Source organism: Mesoplodon densirostris, chromosome 17 (genome assembly GCF_025265405.1).
Source record: "Mesoplodon densirostris isolate mMesDen1 chromosome 17, mMesDen1 primary haplotype, whole genome shotgun sequence".
NCBI lineage: Eukaryota > Metazoa > Chordata > Mammalia > Artiodactyla > Ziphiidae > Mesoplodon > Mesoplodon densirostris.
The window spans coordinates 76,875,544-76,892,045 of NC_082677.1; the positions used below are offsets into that span (position 1 = coordinate 76,875,544).

The window sequence follows — 16,502 nt, forward strand, 5'->3', positions numbered from 1 at the left end:
ATCCCCACAGACGCACCTGAACGTGCCCTGCCGCCTTCACCCACGCGTTCCAGCAGCCACGACCGTCCGTCCTGCCTCTGCCCACAAGCTCATACCAGGGCTTTGTCAAGGTCAAGGCCGTATTTACTCTAGAATTTCCCCATTTCTTAACCATTTCATATGTGTTAAAAACCGTGCTACAGCTTCCATTTAATTCCTACCCTTTTTTAATGTAACATAATGACAAGGGTTTTGAGTGTGGTGCCCCTCACTCTACTTTTTGTCAGAAGTCTGGTTTTTACCGTATGATTTTGCATGGCAGGGATTTTTAGGGACAAATATGTTACATTCTGGCGGAACTAACTGTATTTCAATAGGTACATATACATATACACATATACAAATAACTTGTGTCATTAAAATTGTCAGCACCACAGTTAACCAGAATGAGTTTAGTTCATACAATAATGGTGCAAAGCATCAGAACATGTAACACCACCCTGCCAGAAAAACCGGACTAAGACTGGGGACACCTAGTCCTAGCTTTGCCGCCAACTTGCTGATAAACAGGGACAAGCAATCCGACCTTGCTGAGCTTCCCACTGTTCAAAACGAGGTTAACAATTTCTTACTAACCAAATACGGCTCTGATCAATGAGGTAACTGGCAAAATAGGCCAGGCATACACATGAAGTGTGGTGGCATCACCGTGAAGAGGAAATAGTTTTTGGAAACAAGTCAAGAGAGAGTAACTGCTCCCATGCTCCTCAAAGCCGCGCCTGAGAAGGGGCCGCGTCCCTTACTTCGTGGTACGTGTCCTCAAGCTCCCCATCGTAGATCCACCGGTAAAGGAAGCTCAGGACGGGGTGCGACACCAGGCTGAGGATGTGCTGCACCAGGGACCTCATGGAAGGGTCCCCCGTCTTGGTGTAGGCGTGGACAGCTGAAGCCAGCTCACCTCCCTTCCTTCCTGGGAACACAGCAAAACATCCACATTGATACTCACAGCAGAAACCAACAACTGAACACTAATGCAAACGGCCAAGTCACGGAGATAAAGTGTGGCTGCTCTCTTAGGACAGTTTGGACGTAGAAGCAGCAGTCAACACGTGACGGACCAGGAGCCCAGAGGCCTAGGCTCTACCTGGGCTTCACGTGACTCTTCACGACCTCTATGGAAAGCGTGACTCGAGATACGATCGAGAACACAATTCTTCACCTTTTCTTGACTGAGACCCACATCAAGACTCACACTTTATACCGCAATCCAATACACAAATAAGCATATATAGAAAACAAGAGTTTTACAAACAATATTTACACTTTAAGATTTTCTATTTTTTCCTTTTTCTCTTTTGGTATAATACGCTGGTCTCAACTCTATTAGACTGATGTCATAACCCATTAACTAACTGGTGGCCCTACAGTTTGAAAACATGGCCCTGTGTTAACAGTGCCTGGTGTCCCAGGAGCACAGCTCAGCATAAAATATCGGGAGTGGCAAAAACCAGATCCAGTAGTATCAGCACACGAAGAGTTTCCCATGTGAGTAATTCTGGAGTTCATTAGACTGCAGAAAGTTTTTTTTTTTTTTAACAGCTTTATTGGAGTATAATTTCTTTACAGTGGTGTGTTAGTTTCTGCTGTATAACAAGGTGAATCAGCTATACATATACATACATCCCCATATCTCCTCCCTCTAGGTGGTCACGGAGCTGATCTCCCTGTGCTATGCGGCTGCTTCCCACTAGCCATCTATTTGACATTAGGGAGTGTATATATGTCCAAGCCACTCTCTCACTTCGGCCCAGCCTCCCCTTCCCCCTCCCCGTGTCCTCACGTCCATTCTCTCTGTCTGCGTCTTCGGATTGCAGACAGATTTTAAGGAAAGGACTGATGTGCTCTGACTTTAGTAAGATCCCTCTCGGCATGTGTGCACCAACAGACACAGAGCCAGTCGGCAGGTTGTGAGGACAGGGCATGAAGAAGGCCCGGAGCGGGGACCCCAGCATCCCCGGGAGGGCAAAGCCTGGGGGCCTAGGGAGGAGCTGGAGGCGCCAGGACCATGAAACGGATGGGGGTCGGCAGGAAGACAGGTGGGGGGCTGCCGGTAGCTGGAGAGAAAGGAGGCATTTACTCACTGTATTCGACTTCTTTCTTCTTTTGAGGAAGGTGCCCCCCACACCGTGCCCTTGGAATCAGTGACCCTGAGAACCATCCCACGGGAGGGGGGCAGCGCACGCGCAGCCAGGAGGGCAGGGTGGTCACCAGCCCCCACACCTCACCTGGCCCTCCCACCCCAAGGGGGCAGGGACCCCCTGTGCCCACGGTTACAGATGAGGAGAGACAAAGGGCTTCCTGGCCAAGGGAGCACACACAGTGAGAAAGATGCTGAGAAGCAACTAGAAACACAGGCCGAGAGCCCAGGGGAGGCCCCACCCTGCTGAGCCCAGACGTGGGCCAGAACCTGGGGGAGTGAAGCGCTAGAAGAGGGCGCTCATTGAAAGACAAAGAAAAGAGGAACAGAGATACGCAGCTGGAACACCGTGGGCCACAGGAAAAGGTGAAATCTCTGAAAACTAGACTCCGCCCCCTTCCCCTCAAGGAAGTCCTGAGCCTCTGAAGCATAAACTGGCCTATGCGGGCAGCTGGTTATTCTCCCCTATAATTTCACGTCTATTAATTTGTATTTAATCAGCATCCTTCTGGCTATTGAGCATACAAAAGGGCAGGCACAAAAGTAAACCTCGGTGACACTCCCTAAAACCTGCTTTGAAATAAAGCAAAATGACCTTGGCAGTAGTCCACCAGGGCCGCCAGGGTCTTCAGTCTTATCTTGGGGTCATAGGTCCAAACCAGGAGACGCCGGAGCGTTAAGCTACTCTCAAGTCCCAAATTCACACCCTGATCATCTTCTAACTGTAGCTGAAAAACAGGAAAGACAGAATGTGTTAAGTACAGGTCACCAAACAGGCCAAGCATGTCTTAATCCATGTGAAGTAGACACGGGGAGAGGATTATCCTCATAAAAATGAAACAGAAGGTCCCTCTGAGACAGCGACAGTTCCTTCAAGCTACAAAGCAGGTCTGTTTCAGTGGCAGACAGGACCCTGAAAATGAGCAGTGACCGGGCTCTAGGACACACTGAAACTTGACAGATACCCAATCCTGCCCTACAGGATTATCAGATTTTCACCTTTTAAAAGTAATGTATGAAGAAACTTAAAAATTCTGTATAGTGGCATTTCCTAACACTTCAAATCCTGAAGAAATTAAAAATAAGGTATTTACCTGGGAATGTAAAACAGAGAGTAATCGGTAGTATTCTTTGAGTTCCTGGTGCAACGCAGCACAAAAGCTCTGTGGAGAAAGGACGGAGCACAATTAAAGCAGGACACGGTCACTGCACACTACGGTCACTACAACACAACACACGGGGACCTCGCAGGACGACGCCTTGAGACAAAGTTCGGGTGTCCGCGAGATGAAACTCTGCTTCTGTCCACAGTCCCCATGCAGGTGTACCCACAACAATATACGCATTTAATAGCATCCAGAAAGGGCTGTCCCTCAGCATGAGCTTTGCAGGAGAGAAGGGGAGAAACACAGTGCATTTTTCATAAGCTAAAGGGCATTTACTTTAGACACTGATGCTTTATTTTCAGATTATGTCCCTTCTAATTTTTTTCATTGAAGTATAGTTGATTTACAATATTCTGTTAGTTTCAGGTGTACAGCAAAGTGATTCGGTTATACATATATATGTATACATCTATATTCTTTTCTTTGGACTCTTTTCTGTTATAGGTTATTACAGGATACTGAATATAGTTCCCTGTGCTATACAGTAGGTCCTTGTTGTTTACCTATTTTATATATACATAGTACCGTGTATCTGCTAATTCCAAACTCCTAACTTATCCCTCCCACCACCTTCCCTTTGGTAACCATGAGTATGTTCTCTATGTCCTTGAGAAACCTGTCTGTCCTTTGCAGGTTCTGTCACAGGCTCTCCTCCTGCATGTCCTTAGGCTTACGTCCAGAGTTCATTCCAGAGTCACAGGAGTATGTGAAGGTCCTTCTGATACCTTTTCAGAATTTAAGATTGAAAAGGTACAAGGCAGTTTTTAATAATGTGGATGGTACAACTCCCCTCACCAAAATGGGAGGAATTGGCATGGAGTTGCCAATTTTAAAATATCGCTAGTGAAGAACGTTAGAGAACGTAAAAGAAACATTAAGTGTCTATCAACAGGTGACTGGATAAAGAAGATGTGGTGTGCGGGGGTGTGCACATACATACATACACACACACACACACATATATATGCAATGGAATATTACTCAGCTGTAAAAAAGAATGAAATAATGCCACTTGCAGAAGCATGGATGGACCTAGAGATTACCATACAAAGCCAAGTAAGTCAGACAATGACAAATACCATATGATACCACTTCAATGTGGAATCTAAAAATAATACAAACGAACCTACTTACAAAACAGAAACAGACTCACATAGAAAACAAACTTATGGTTACCAAAGGAGAAAGGGAGGGAAGGGAGGGAGGGGTAAACTGGGAGTATGGGATTAACAGATGCACACTACTACAGTAAAATAGATAAACAGGGCTTTGCTGTATAGCACAGGCAACGATATTCAATATTTGTAACTACAATGGAAGGTAATAAAAATACACACATATATACATATATACATATAACCAAATCACTCTGATATACACCTGAAACACAACACTGTAAATCAACTATCCTTCAATTTAACAAAATTTTTTTTAATTGGATCAAGTCAAAGGGAAAACACACTAAAATATGTAAAGTGACTCATACATGGTCAGTGTTCCTAAGTATTCATTAAACATTTTTAAAAATCGCTATATTTGATTATCTTTGTCACTATCCACTATGTTTTCTCTTTTCTTGAGTTGACCGTGACTGACACAGTCCATTTTCAAACCTTCTTTATGTAAAAAGAACCCTCTTCAGAATGACTTTCTTATAAGATTCTAAAGAGATTAAGCATTTCCCGAGGTGAATGTCACCCCAAAACCCCACGTGTCTCCGTAACAAAGAACATACCTGGCCTACAAGTCCAAACGAACGGTCTAGGCTCCTCTGGTCAGTGTATTTTCTGATTTTATTATGTAACCATCCCAACTCAGCAAGTCTGACTGTCGTATCCCTCAAAGATTTATTTAGGTTTGCCTAAAAAGTAAATATATCCAGAGTTTAAAATAAAAAAAAAATTTTTAACACTAGGATTTTAATTATTATTATTTTTTTAACCATTTGTACTTTTATAATTCTTAGGCTTCAACATAAGAAACGTAAAGATAACTAATACACCATCACTAAAGTGAAAGCAGTGAGACTCTAGGGAACAAAAAGCATCACAGAGCAGGCAGGGAAGTAAGACACCTCTGAGCAAGTGTTAGGCTTGGGTCCCACCGCCCCAGGAGTGACTGGCCGGGGTGCCGGCGTGGCTATGGCTGGGACAGCCTGTGACGTCAGTGGCCTCCTGACTCGGCTAAGAGTCACAGAAGGACAGAGGGTCAACAAGAAGGACTGTGGGAAAGGCCGGTTCTGGAAGACAGAAGCAAAGATGCCAGGATACCTGGCCGTCAGGTAACTCGGGCACCACCGCCACAGGAGGAAAGGGAGGCAACGCGCTGAGGATCAACCCAGGGAGCAAACCCGGGTTCCACGGTGCAGGCTGACCAGGACTCCGGAATCTGCACAGCAGCCCCCGTGACCCACGAACCAACCGTGCCTGCCTGGCCCTGGTGCCATGTGTCTTGACTTCTGAACGCTTCGGACCGGGTTTCAGTGACCGTACCTTTCCGTCCACTTTGTAGCAGTCGTCAGCGTTGCTCGCCCGGACGCTCCTGCCGTCTATGCCCTGGAGGACGTACAGAATGTCTCTGACTAGGGCTGCCTCGGCAACGTCCACAGCACCTGTAACACGGTGTTTGCAAGGTGGGTAAACCGCACAACACAACGCGCTTCAGGTCATACACCTGCAACCAGGACAAAGTGTAGAAACTAGACAGATGAGTTTAAGATGAGAAAGAATACGAAGTGATATGAAAAAAGGATTTTCTGAAAAGGCTACGGATATCATACAATTTCTCTTCCAAAAGTCTTTTAAAAAGACAAAGCAATACGTGGGAGTTTAATATATGATCAAGGAGCAGCACACATCAGCCACAAAAGGATGGATAATTATCTCATACGATGTTTAGAAAACTGGCTACACAGCAAGCACGCAAACCTGGTGCCATCTCCATCACCATGACGAAAGGAGTTAACACAGCAGAAAGGGATTTATGACTTCCACAAACCTTGGAACAAAAGCTAACTCAGAATTTAGGTATCACCCAATGTCACGACGAGAGGCAAAGCCCACAGATCCAAGGTCTCAGTGGGAGGAGACACAGTCAGAGCCCAGCGGGGTCAGGCTCCCACTCCAGGGCTGCATTCAGTTGTGGCGATAATGGTCTATAAACATCAGATTGCAGCAAACCGGGCCCATCGTCACTGGGGAAGGGAGAGCAGACCCAGGAAAGCACTCGGCAAGGACCTGAGGAGTGGGCGGCTCTGGGGAGGCACGGTCAGGGTGACAGGGTGACAAGGCCAGCCGGGAGGACTGAGGCTCCTGAACCCCGTCACGAGAACGAGAAACCAGGCCAAGGTTGTGGGCGTTTAAAACAAGGGGTGCATCCCTACTCACCACCTGCATCCCCTTCTCTCCGTGGCCTCGTCACGTTGCGAGAAACAGCGCTGGGGACACCTTTCGAGGTAGTGGTTTGTAAAGAAGGCTGGTTTGCACTTAAAGTCCACGCAAGACGTGAGCCCAGCTGCTGTCGAAGACAATCTCCCACGCCCGGAGCTGGGTGAGACTGTCTGAAAGAGGAAGGGACCGTCTGTGTCTTCAAATGCCCGGCGATTCACGGAGGACGCTGAGACAGCCGCAGACACGCTGCTTGAGGTGCTACACTGAGTGACTTAATCCCGAGGACCTGAGACGCCCGAGCGGCCACACCACCACCGCGCCCCCGTGTCCCAGCGAGGACGCCCAAGGCCTCCTGGGCTCCCGCGGTGGCTCTCGGGCTCTTCCGGCCACCCCCCAGACTTCTCAACACACAAGTCACAAGCTACTGGACTTTTCTTTACAAATACATAACACACACCACACAGCTAAAACCACTTGGAGATTCACGACTGGTTTTACCCTGAAAGTTATCACCTTTCATCCAGTCAACATTTGCTGAGTTAAAAAACCCGAAACACTGCCCCCCTTCCCTGTCCTCCCTGTCCCTCCGTCTTCACAGCACTTGATACGAAAAGAAATATCGTAATCTGCAATTAGTTTTAAAAATGCACAAACATAAAATATAAGGCAAAGGCACATCCAAGGTCAAGACAGCTCCTAATAATTTGGAGAACGTGCAAAAGCTGCTCCCTGAAGATGTAGGACGCTGACAGCTGATTTCCAATGACATGTTTTGACAACCACAACAAAACTAGCGCTTCCTGGGACCGCGAAATACAGAAACGAGGACCTCAGTGGCACTACTGCTTCCAGTGGTGAGCTCTGGTTTTAACTGGTCAAGTAAGAGAGGAAAGAAAAACCTGAAATGGCCCTGACTTTTTCCTATTTTTGACGGGGGGAAAAGTCATCAACAACACTAAATTAAAACTATGTTTTTGAATAGTCCTAAATTTAAGAAAAAATTCTAAAAGACCACTTCAGTTCAAAGTTCTCTATACAGCTTTTTTTATATCATGACACTAATTATTTCAAATAGTTATTTTAAAGGTGAAAATAAGAACATCTGTTTATTCTTTTAGCCAGAATATGAGTTTAAGATTAAATTTTGGGATGTATTGTGCTGTCTTTCTAAAATACTAGACCCCATTTATTCCACATGTGTGGTACACACATTCTATCTTCTAATAACTTTAACGAAATTTGATTAAGTCTCACAATGACTTATAACTGTATTACGCTCATATGGAAAACATCATTTGATGGTAAATCCTTGGTCACTTGTTCTCCTGGAAAAATATCCACTTTTTGATATTTTAAAGCATAGTCTGCTTTAAAGTGGTTTCTAGGAATGTGTATGGAAAAACAACACAGGAGAGCAAGTCCCAAGGCCATTCCGGCACTGGCACTTGCTTTATTCTCAGCCATGAGCTCTGCGCGTAACCGGATGCGCCAGCACGTTGATGAAAGCACCGTAAGGTGCCACACTCCTCAGTCTGCAGACCTCAGCACCTGAGGATGAGACAGCTTTATCTTACGTTCCTGACGTTTTAAATAACTGAGGAGAACAGCACACCCGTGAAGGGGACAACGTGCACTGAGAGAAGTGCGAGAGCCCAGCAAGAGCCCGTCGCTCAGGCACGGCCAGAGAAGGCCCTGCACGCGCTCAGTCAGGGCCAGAGAAGGCCCTGCACGCCGCCGCGTGAGCAGGGCCCCTGCTGATGGGCCTGCGCCGTAACAGGCGGGAGTGGCCCAACCCTTCACAGGCAGCTAGGACTAAACGTGGGAAGAGCTCCGGTCTGAAACAGAGGGAGTGCTTGGAAGGGAACCTCCTAGATGAAGCACCTCAGACCCAGCGCCTAGAACATCCCTGGCACATACGAGGCTCTGGAGACAGTTTCGGTGAAGACGAAATGCCTGACTAAAGGCCGAGCATCCCCCGGCTCCTACAGTGTGAGGCCTCCCGCGCGAGCTGGGTTACCCCTGAGGCGTCGGGGTCGGGCCGCCGAGGGCGCACACGCTGATGCTGCTGATGCCGCTGCTCCCCAGGCTGCCAGAGCTCTGGGCCGGCTGGGCGCTGCGGTCCTGGTAGTTCAGGGGCAGGGTCTGAGGCCTGGCGTAGTAGTAGGGCGTGGAGTGAGCATCTCGGGGTAGCGCTTGAGCAAACAACGTGGCGTAGCTAGAAACCTGAAAATAAAGGTGTCACGAATATGGGTATGAAATTACAAAATGCTTTCCCACACCAGCAAAGATAATTTACATTCAGACTTTGGTTCTATTTCTGTAACTGGATTTTGTGCAGGCAGACCTCAGAAATATTGTGGGTTCAGTTCCAGACCACCGCAATAAAATGAGTAGTGAAACAAAGCAAGTCACATGAATTTTCTGGCTTCCCAGTGCATATAAAAGTTATGTGTACACTATACCGTAGTCTATTGAGTATGCAACAGCATTATGTCTAAAAAGCAATATACACACCTTAATTTAAAAATACCTTATTGCTTAAAAATGCTAACCACCGTCTGACAATGTAAAGTTGCCACACACCTTCAACTTGTAAAAAATGCAGTATCTGCGAAGCACAATAAAACGAGATGTGCCTGTATTTATTAAACAATAAATCAATTATAGTTTTGAAATATGCCTGAACTGATAAAGTTCTGGCAAGTTTTCTGAATCTCAAAACTCCCACATGGTCTGATAACTAAACACTTTACTCAGAAACCAAGCAAACTGAAACTCAAGTAATTACTCAAATATTTTTAAAAGTCTGGCATTATTATGTAATGAAAGAATGCTCATTACTCAGACTAAGGCTTTAAAGGTAAATATGACTCTTTCACCCACACTCTTCAACTCTCTAAACACTCAAATTTCTGTGGTCGAGCATCTTATTACACCAGACTCTCTGGGGCTCCGGGCGGCAGCCCAATGGCTCTTTCGGACACCACACGGGTCAAAAACTGAACCCACTGACAACAAGCTTTTCATGGTATAAGAGTAATTAATGTTCATCATGATATCTGAAAACCCAAGAAAACCTTAAAAGGTCTTCTAACCCAAAGAATAATGAAGCTGTGCTAATATTAATAACTTTACAGAAAATCTGAAAACTGATAGTTTATGCTCTATTTAACCAGACATTGTTATATTTGAAGTAATAACATGATTCTCAAAAACATCTTAAGGAAACACAGCATACTGACTAAAAATGCCCTTAAAAACAAAACAAAAACAAAAAAAGAAAGAAAGAAAAAGAAATCTCTTGACCCTCATGACTGCCCAGAAAACTATACAAATTTTTTTCCTTTTCTCCTACTATTTTCTTAAGTATGGACACTAATTCCTATCAAAATTTGGTGTAACTGTTCCAGCAAAAGACACTGTGCTTTAAAAAGGCATCGAGCTGTGAAAACAGAGCCTCTCACCTTGTTAGGCTGCTTGCGTGGATCTTCACTAAGGCTTAGCAAGAGGTAGAGAATTGACCATTTATTTTTCAGAACTCCCTGTTTAGAAAGAAAACATTAAAAGAACAACTTGGTACTAGTTCCCAATTTCATCTTCCTCTCTCCTAAATTACCCTTATTTCCAAAATAGAAAAGCATTTTAAAATTCACCTGGTAACATCAAACCTAAATTTGTCGATTTTTCAGGCACTACCATAGTGCTATCCATGAGAAGAAGGCAAGAGAACGTTCTCAAGAGGTCAAGACCCTTGGAACCTTTAACCCCCTGAAACCTAACTCCAAAGTCCCAACGCGAACATGTTTTCAATTACCCTATTCCTGTCTAATGGTATTTCCTCCCTGAAATAATTCTTATAATAACCAACTTCCCAAACACAGTGATTATAAGAATAATGCCATCACAAAATGTGTGAATGCTTTCCCTGCCTTAAGTCCAATTTAAGCCATAAAAAAAGAGTATTAGGAAAAAAGAAAATAATTCCAAAGTATAAGACGTAGGTCTCGGCATCATGCATTCTTGGGAAACTCAAGGTTCTGAAGCACTTAGATGCCAGGATAACTACCCCTAGGTTTCTATGTAAGGTAATCATAACGGTTTCATTAATTTCCAAGCATGTATCACTCCCCCCCGATTCACAACCGTTAACAGCAAGCAGCCCGCCCTCGATACGCTTTATCCCAAATCTACAGCACATTCCACTCTATTCCTGTATTCCTACCTTTCCTATGCATAGGCTAGAAACTATAAATACTTTATTTACAAAACAAATTATGGGACAGCTACTCACGTTGCACAAGTTCTTCATTATATGTATAAAATATTCCTAGAAAGTTTCTTTAAAGAATAAGCTCATTCCAGGTATTTAATTGATTCACACAGAATTTTTCAGAAACAGCAAACTCCCCAGCTGGGACAACAGCAAGGAAGAAAGAGGCCAGCCCTGGCCGAGGCCTCAGCCCAGTGGTAAGCAGACGTTCGGGCAAATACACTTTGGTATCATGAAGTGCCCTTCCCGACACAGGAGGATCGCTCAGTGGTCCAGGCTCTCGAAAGGACCCCCCGAGGAGACGTGCGTCTCTCAGAAACAGAGACGTGTGTCCCTTCAGCGCGGCAGGAGGGGCTCACTCTTTCCTACTCCGCCTGTTCCAGGGGAAGCCAACCAGAAGCAAGGGAGCCTAGGGGCTGCGATCCACACCCGTCAGCCCCCCGGAGCCCGAAGCAGCAGAAAGGAGGAGAGAACAGAGCTGGTGGGACCACCAGAATCAACAACTCCAGCAGCACACGTTTCAGATGATTCTAAACTACTTCAGACCCTGTTGTCTTAGACTTTGAAACTGAAAGGACCTCAATTCAGACATAAGACGTTCAACACTGTGCACACACTGAATTTTAAATGTGGAAGCACGTATCAGGGCCCCGTAAGCTCTAGAGGAGCATCGGAACAAGCGTTGCACGTGCAGTTATCTCCACCGGCGCGTACCCCAGCCCACCCCTCCCGAGGCCCCGGGTCCTCTCGCACAGCCCCGCCTTCCTCCCCCGCCCGCAGCCCCTCCTCGTCTTCAGCTCTGCCCCGCCAGCCAGGGTCCAGCTTCTAGCCCAGGACACGCTGCCCACACCTCTGCTCCCTGACTCCCGCCTGGGGTCTAAGGACACAATGGCAAACGGCAAAGGGCTCCTCGGACCCGCCCGGGTGCCCACGGGCACACTGCCGGAAGGCCCTGTCGGGCGGGAGGGAGCATAAAACACCGACCACAGCTGTGGTTCCAAAGAAGCAGACGTTTCAGCAACAAGAAGGGATGGCTCCGGCCGCTCGCTACCATCTTCCATCAGGCTCAGCCTCCAGCCCTAGGAAGCCGGCTACTCTGTGAAACATCGCCGCTTTAGGAATAAGCATCTGGTGTTCCAAACTGAACTGTGGAAAACAGCCATTTAAACTAGAAACGCCTTAAATATGTTTTCACCTAACGGCCAGTGTTAACAGACATAACAGCTCTTACTGATGAAATCTCCCTTTGGGGATCTCAGGAAGGCTAATGAGCATCTCAGGAATGTGACATCTGATAAGCAGATCTTGGTAATTTTCAATGCACAAGTGAAGTTGTTTTTAAAAATAGAGAAAGATTAAGAAAACCAAATAATCCAGCAGTTTGAAACTATCTGCCTGGAAACGACTGTACAAAAAAAGTTTCCTCATTTTTTTTTTGGATTTTATAATTTAATGTTAGATTATATTCATATTGAAAGGGTTTTTTTAAATCATATCTCTTGCAAGGTCGTTTCTTAATTTCATAAATATCATCAAAGATGGAAAAACATACTTAAAGCAGTGAATCCAAGTAAATCCAGTTGAATTAAGGAATCAAATGGTCAGCAAATAAGGTTAGGCTTCTTTTTAGGGGTACCACAGATAAACAAAGAGGAAGACTTGAAAGAACCACGAGTTCTACTACTGGCAGCATCAGGCACTGCTCCGTGATTTCACCATCGTGAGGCTAACCCAGTATTTGTTGAGCAAAGCAGTAAACTTCTCAGGATTTCACTTTCTTCTCTGTAAGAGAAGGGAGACACCTACCTAGCTGTCTAGCGTCCTTTATGGTCTGAATCACAAAAATCTCCCCCTAGGATTCAGTTAGTTTACTGGTATAAAGGCCAGCAGAGTCTTTTATAAAAATAACAGGTAAGAAAAACCACTCATGTGCAAGTATCAACATCCAAGCACAAAATGTTCAAATCAATTTTTTATTTATTTACTGTGACAGTAATTTCCTGTAATTTATTCACAGTAACAGCAGGAATTGCACCTGATGACCAATGAGATGCACCAACCAGCTAAGCCTCTGCTGTCGTGTGTAGACACGTCAAAGCTTCTGCTGATGTGCTTCCTCCCAGGGACGTAACTAAGGCTTCAGTGACATGCTCACTGCCCAGGAAGTCTGATCACTTTCTCACTGTAGCTTCATTCATCTTTATAAGCAATTTCACATTCAACCCAGCTAGAACCTACTTCTAACACCAAACGTCTTTGAAAAGCAAACACTATCTAGAGTTGAAAGCCACTACCCAACACAGAGAAGGTACCACGTGCCCCCAGCCACACTAACTGCCTCGCCAATGGCAGAGCAGCTTTCAGACACGTGTGTGATACCTGTGAGTGAAGTTTCCTGTGGAGTTCTGAAAATAATGCAGCATCTGTTTCTCTTCTCTGTCGGGTAACTGGAAAGTCAGAAAATGAGCATGTTAATGACACACACCAAAGTTTATTCTTATGATACTATTTCACCATTCACAGTAATGGATAACTCTGACGTCTGCAACGAATCTTGAGCTTAAGAATCAAAATAACCAGGCAACGTCACTTCAGCTCCATAAATTTCATCAGGTCACTGGATCTGAGATTTGTAAAATATGGACAAAATTAGGCTGGAATCAGAGTTTATGTGAAAATTAGCTAAAGTAACAGAAATGATGGGATTTTTTAAGATCCTATCTATAAATAGTAACAAACGGCCCAGTGAGACAAAGTACCACAAGTTTAGCTAGTTAATAAAGAGGCCACCTGGAGGGAGGGACGGGAAGTGAAAACATCTTTGGGATCCTAACTGCAAAAGGCAATAACAAAGAAGTGCTCCATTCATGACAGTGTGACTTAAAAACCATACCTTCTAAGCATTTTTGTTAATATATATGCAGTGCTTCATCTTGCTTTGGTGTAAGATGTAATAGTCAGTTACTGTTTCAAAATCGAAATCGAAACAGCTAAGGGGCTAATCTTCACCCAGGAATTCGTTCCATGCCTGCGTGTCCCCAGGGCTCACGGCCACAGCACATTCTCTAGAAGCCAAGGGAACCAATGAGCAGCTCACTCGCCACTCGGCTCTGTGAAGGAGGACGTGGGCCTGGGAGGAGACGCTCACCCGCACCCACCACGCTGCACGACCACCTGTGCACAGGTGCCTCTCCAAGGAGTCCCGTTACAGCCGAGAGAAAAGCGCTACAGCCTCACTATTCCCCAAGGAATCTCTGCGTCTGTTTACCCCAGTGTAGCAGGACTGCTTTCTTAAAATCTCATCAGCCAGGCTCACTTAGTTTAAATGTTCAAATTCTTCTCTAGAAAGACAATGACTGACTTGACAGCCAACACCTTTCCATATTCATCACCTAGGAAAGGGTCCCCGTATCATGTACTGATTGTATGGACCAGCAAGTCTCGTATGGACATACCAGAGGCCGCTTCATCCTAATCAAAGCTGTACCTCCAAGTCTTCCTGTGCAGAACGGTGAAGCTCTCTTTAAAATGCATTATTACAAAATGCATTCAACAAAATGAATGCAGTTAAAAATTCAATATAATTTACTTTTACATGTTGTTTCTACAGAATGGGACTAATGCTAACTCAGATATAAAAGTCACAGGACAATAAAATATAGTAAATGATACTAATAAAAATGAACACAGAATATTCACCCCAGGGGCTGCCCTGGTGGCGCAGTGGTTGAGAGTCCGCCTGCCCATGCAGGGGACGCGGGTTCGTGCCCCGGTCTGGGAAGATCCCACATGCCGCGGAGCGGCTGGGCCCGTGAGCCATGGCCGCTGGGCCTGCGCGTCCGGAGCCTGTGCTCCGCAATGGGGGAGGCCACGGCAGTGGGAGCCCTGCGTACCGTGGGAAAAAAAAAAAAAAGAATATTCACCCCAAAAATGATGTTTTATCTAATACACTGCTAAATAAAGGAAAACAAGCCTTGAGTTACAATGTACCTCACTTACCAATGTGAAAAATGAAGAAACCAATAGGTATGAAATTTTGTCACACACGATGAGTTTTGCAATTTGTGTCAATATAAAACATACTAGCATTTTATATCTGAAGCCAGCCACATAAAATGGCAAGTTAACATTTCTGTGCTATTCCAGAGGGCAGAACTACCATAACTCAACTAATCTAATATACCAAGAACAATTACCAAATTTCAAAAATATTAAAATGTAAAAACTATGTCTAAGAATGAATGAAAGATGATAGACCACTGGTGACCACTCCACGCACCATCACCGACACCTCAACCACAGCTGGGCCACGTCAGGGCTGGGGACGCGGGCTGGGGGCCCAGGAGCAGCCGCGGACACCAGGTGATAACGGGCAGAAGAGACGCACTGCGTCTACACAGCAAGCCTCATTTCAAAGGTACAGAGACTACACAGAACAATAAACTGCACACGGTTACAGTTTTCTTCTTAAACAAGGATCCTTCAGGACCCACTCAACAATGTGGCTGCCAGTCCTGTAGATCTGAGGACAAACCATCTTCAGCTACTCCAAGCATGTGTAGTGCTCTCACCAGTGGGCCTGGGTCTGTACACTCATAAAGGGCTTGGTCTGTTACATACGGTGTCTAGTAGTTGGGGTTCTCACTAATAATCTAAAATGTAACCATCATCAGGGACCAAGAAGCGAGTACAATGTTCTCAGGTTCACTTTTACAGACAAGAAAGGAAATAAGTCTCCACAGTATGATGAACAGTCCACCCCCCACCTTACACAGTAGCTACATGCCAGGTAACCTCAAGATCTGAATCATCCCAGTCCTGCGCTGCTCACCGAGCCTCCCCCAGACCCAGCCACTCCCACGCCAGGGTCTCAACCCTACCCCCAGCTGCCGCACCACCCAGCTCAGGTACCCAGCTCAGAAACAGGACATTCACCCAGAGCCCTGGCCAAACGGTTAATAATGCAACAGCTGAGGTAGGAAACGGTGCCATGAGAACTACCTCCGAGAAGGTGGCATTACCACTTGTGATAGCCCGTTTCACCTGGGCGGCTTAGGAGCCGGGCCCGCAGGGAGAACGCACCTGCTTTCTTAGGTGCCAGGCTGCTGCTTAGGTGGCTGGGGCCAGGCTCTTGAGTCTGGAGAACTGTGAGGAAAGGGGACCCAGCCCCTGGAGAAGAACCACCCTCTGACCGGGACAGGGGCAGCTCTCACAAGTGGGTCCTGGTGCTCAGAGCCCCTCCCTCAGATGCTGCTGGGACGCACAGTCGGACAACCATTCCTAACCGGGGGCTAATACGTGGAAAGCTTCCTCCTCTAAGGTGACAAACACTGTGTATGAAAGCTTTCAGGACCATCTCAGAATTAAAACATTCAACTGTAAGCTCTAAAGTACTGCAAGTTAACTCACTGAGTTGTTTTAACTGCCAAGATAATACCCTCTGTTATCTGGTCAAAGGGTGCATAAGATTAAATACTGCAAATCACAAGATAAGCAGCAAG

The 16,502-nt window shown here is 45.8% G+C and overlaps 1 protein-coding gene across 2 annotated transcripts in view; it reads right to left on the reverse strand.

Annotated features, from left to right (window-relative positions):
- Positions 1-16,502, reverse strand: part of TUBGCP3 (tubulin gamma complex component 3) — a 61,307-nt gene that overhangs the window by 36,601 nt on the left and 8,204 nt on the right. For both annotated transcript variants that reach the window (XM_060079600.1, XM_060079599.1), the window contains exons 3-11: positions 13,381-13,448; positions 10,196-10,273; positions 8,749-8,954; positions 6,729-6,901; positions 5,835-5,953; positions 5,078-5,203; positions 3,271-3,339; positions 2,772-2,904; positions 783-949 (exon numbers count right to left, since the gene is read on the reverse strand). In XM_060079600.1, coding sequence (XP_059935583.1) covers positions 783-949; positions 2,772-2,904; positions 3,271-3,339; positions 5,078-5,203; positions 5,835-5,953; positions 6,729-6,901; positions 8,749-8,954; positions 10,196-10,273; positions 13,381-13,448 — 1,139 coding nt within the window. The remainder of the gene's footprint in view (positions 1-782; positions 950-2,771; positions 2,905-3,270; positions 3,340-5,077; positions 5,204-5,834; positions 5,954-6,728; positions 6,902-8,748; positions 8,955-10,195; positions 10,274-13,380; positions 13,449-16,502) is intronic.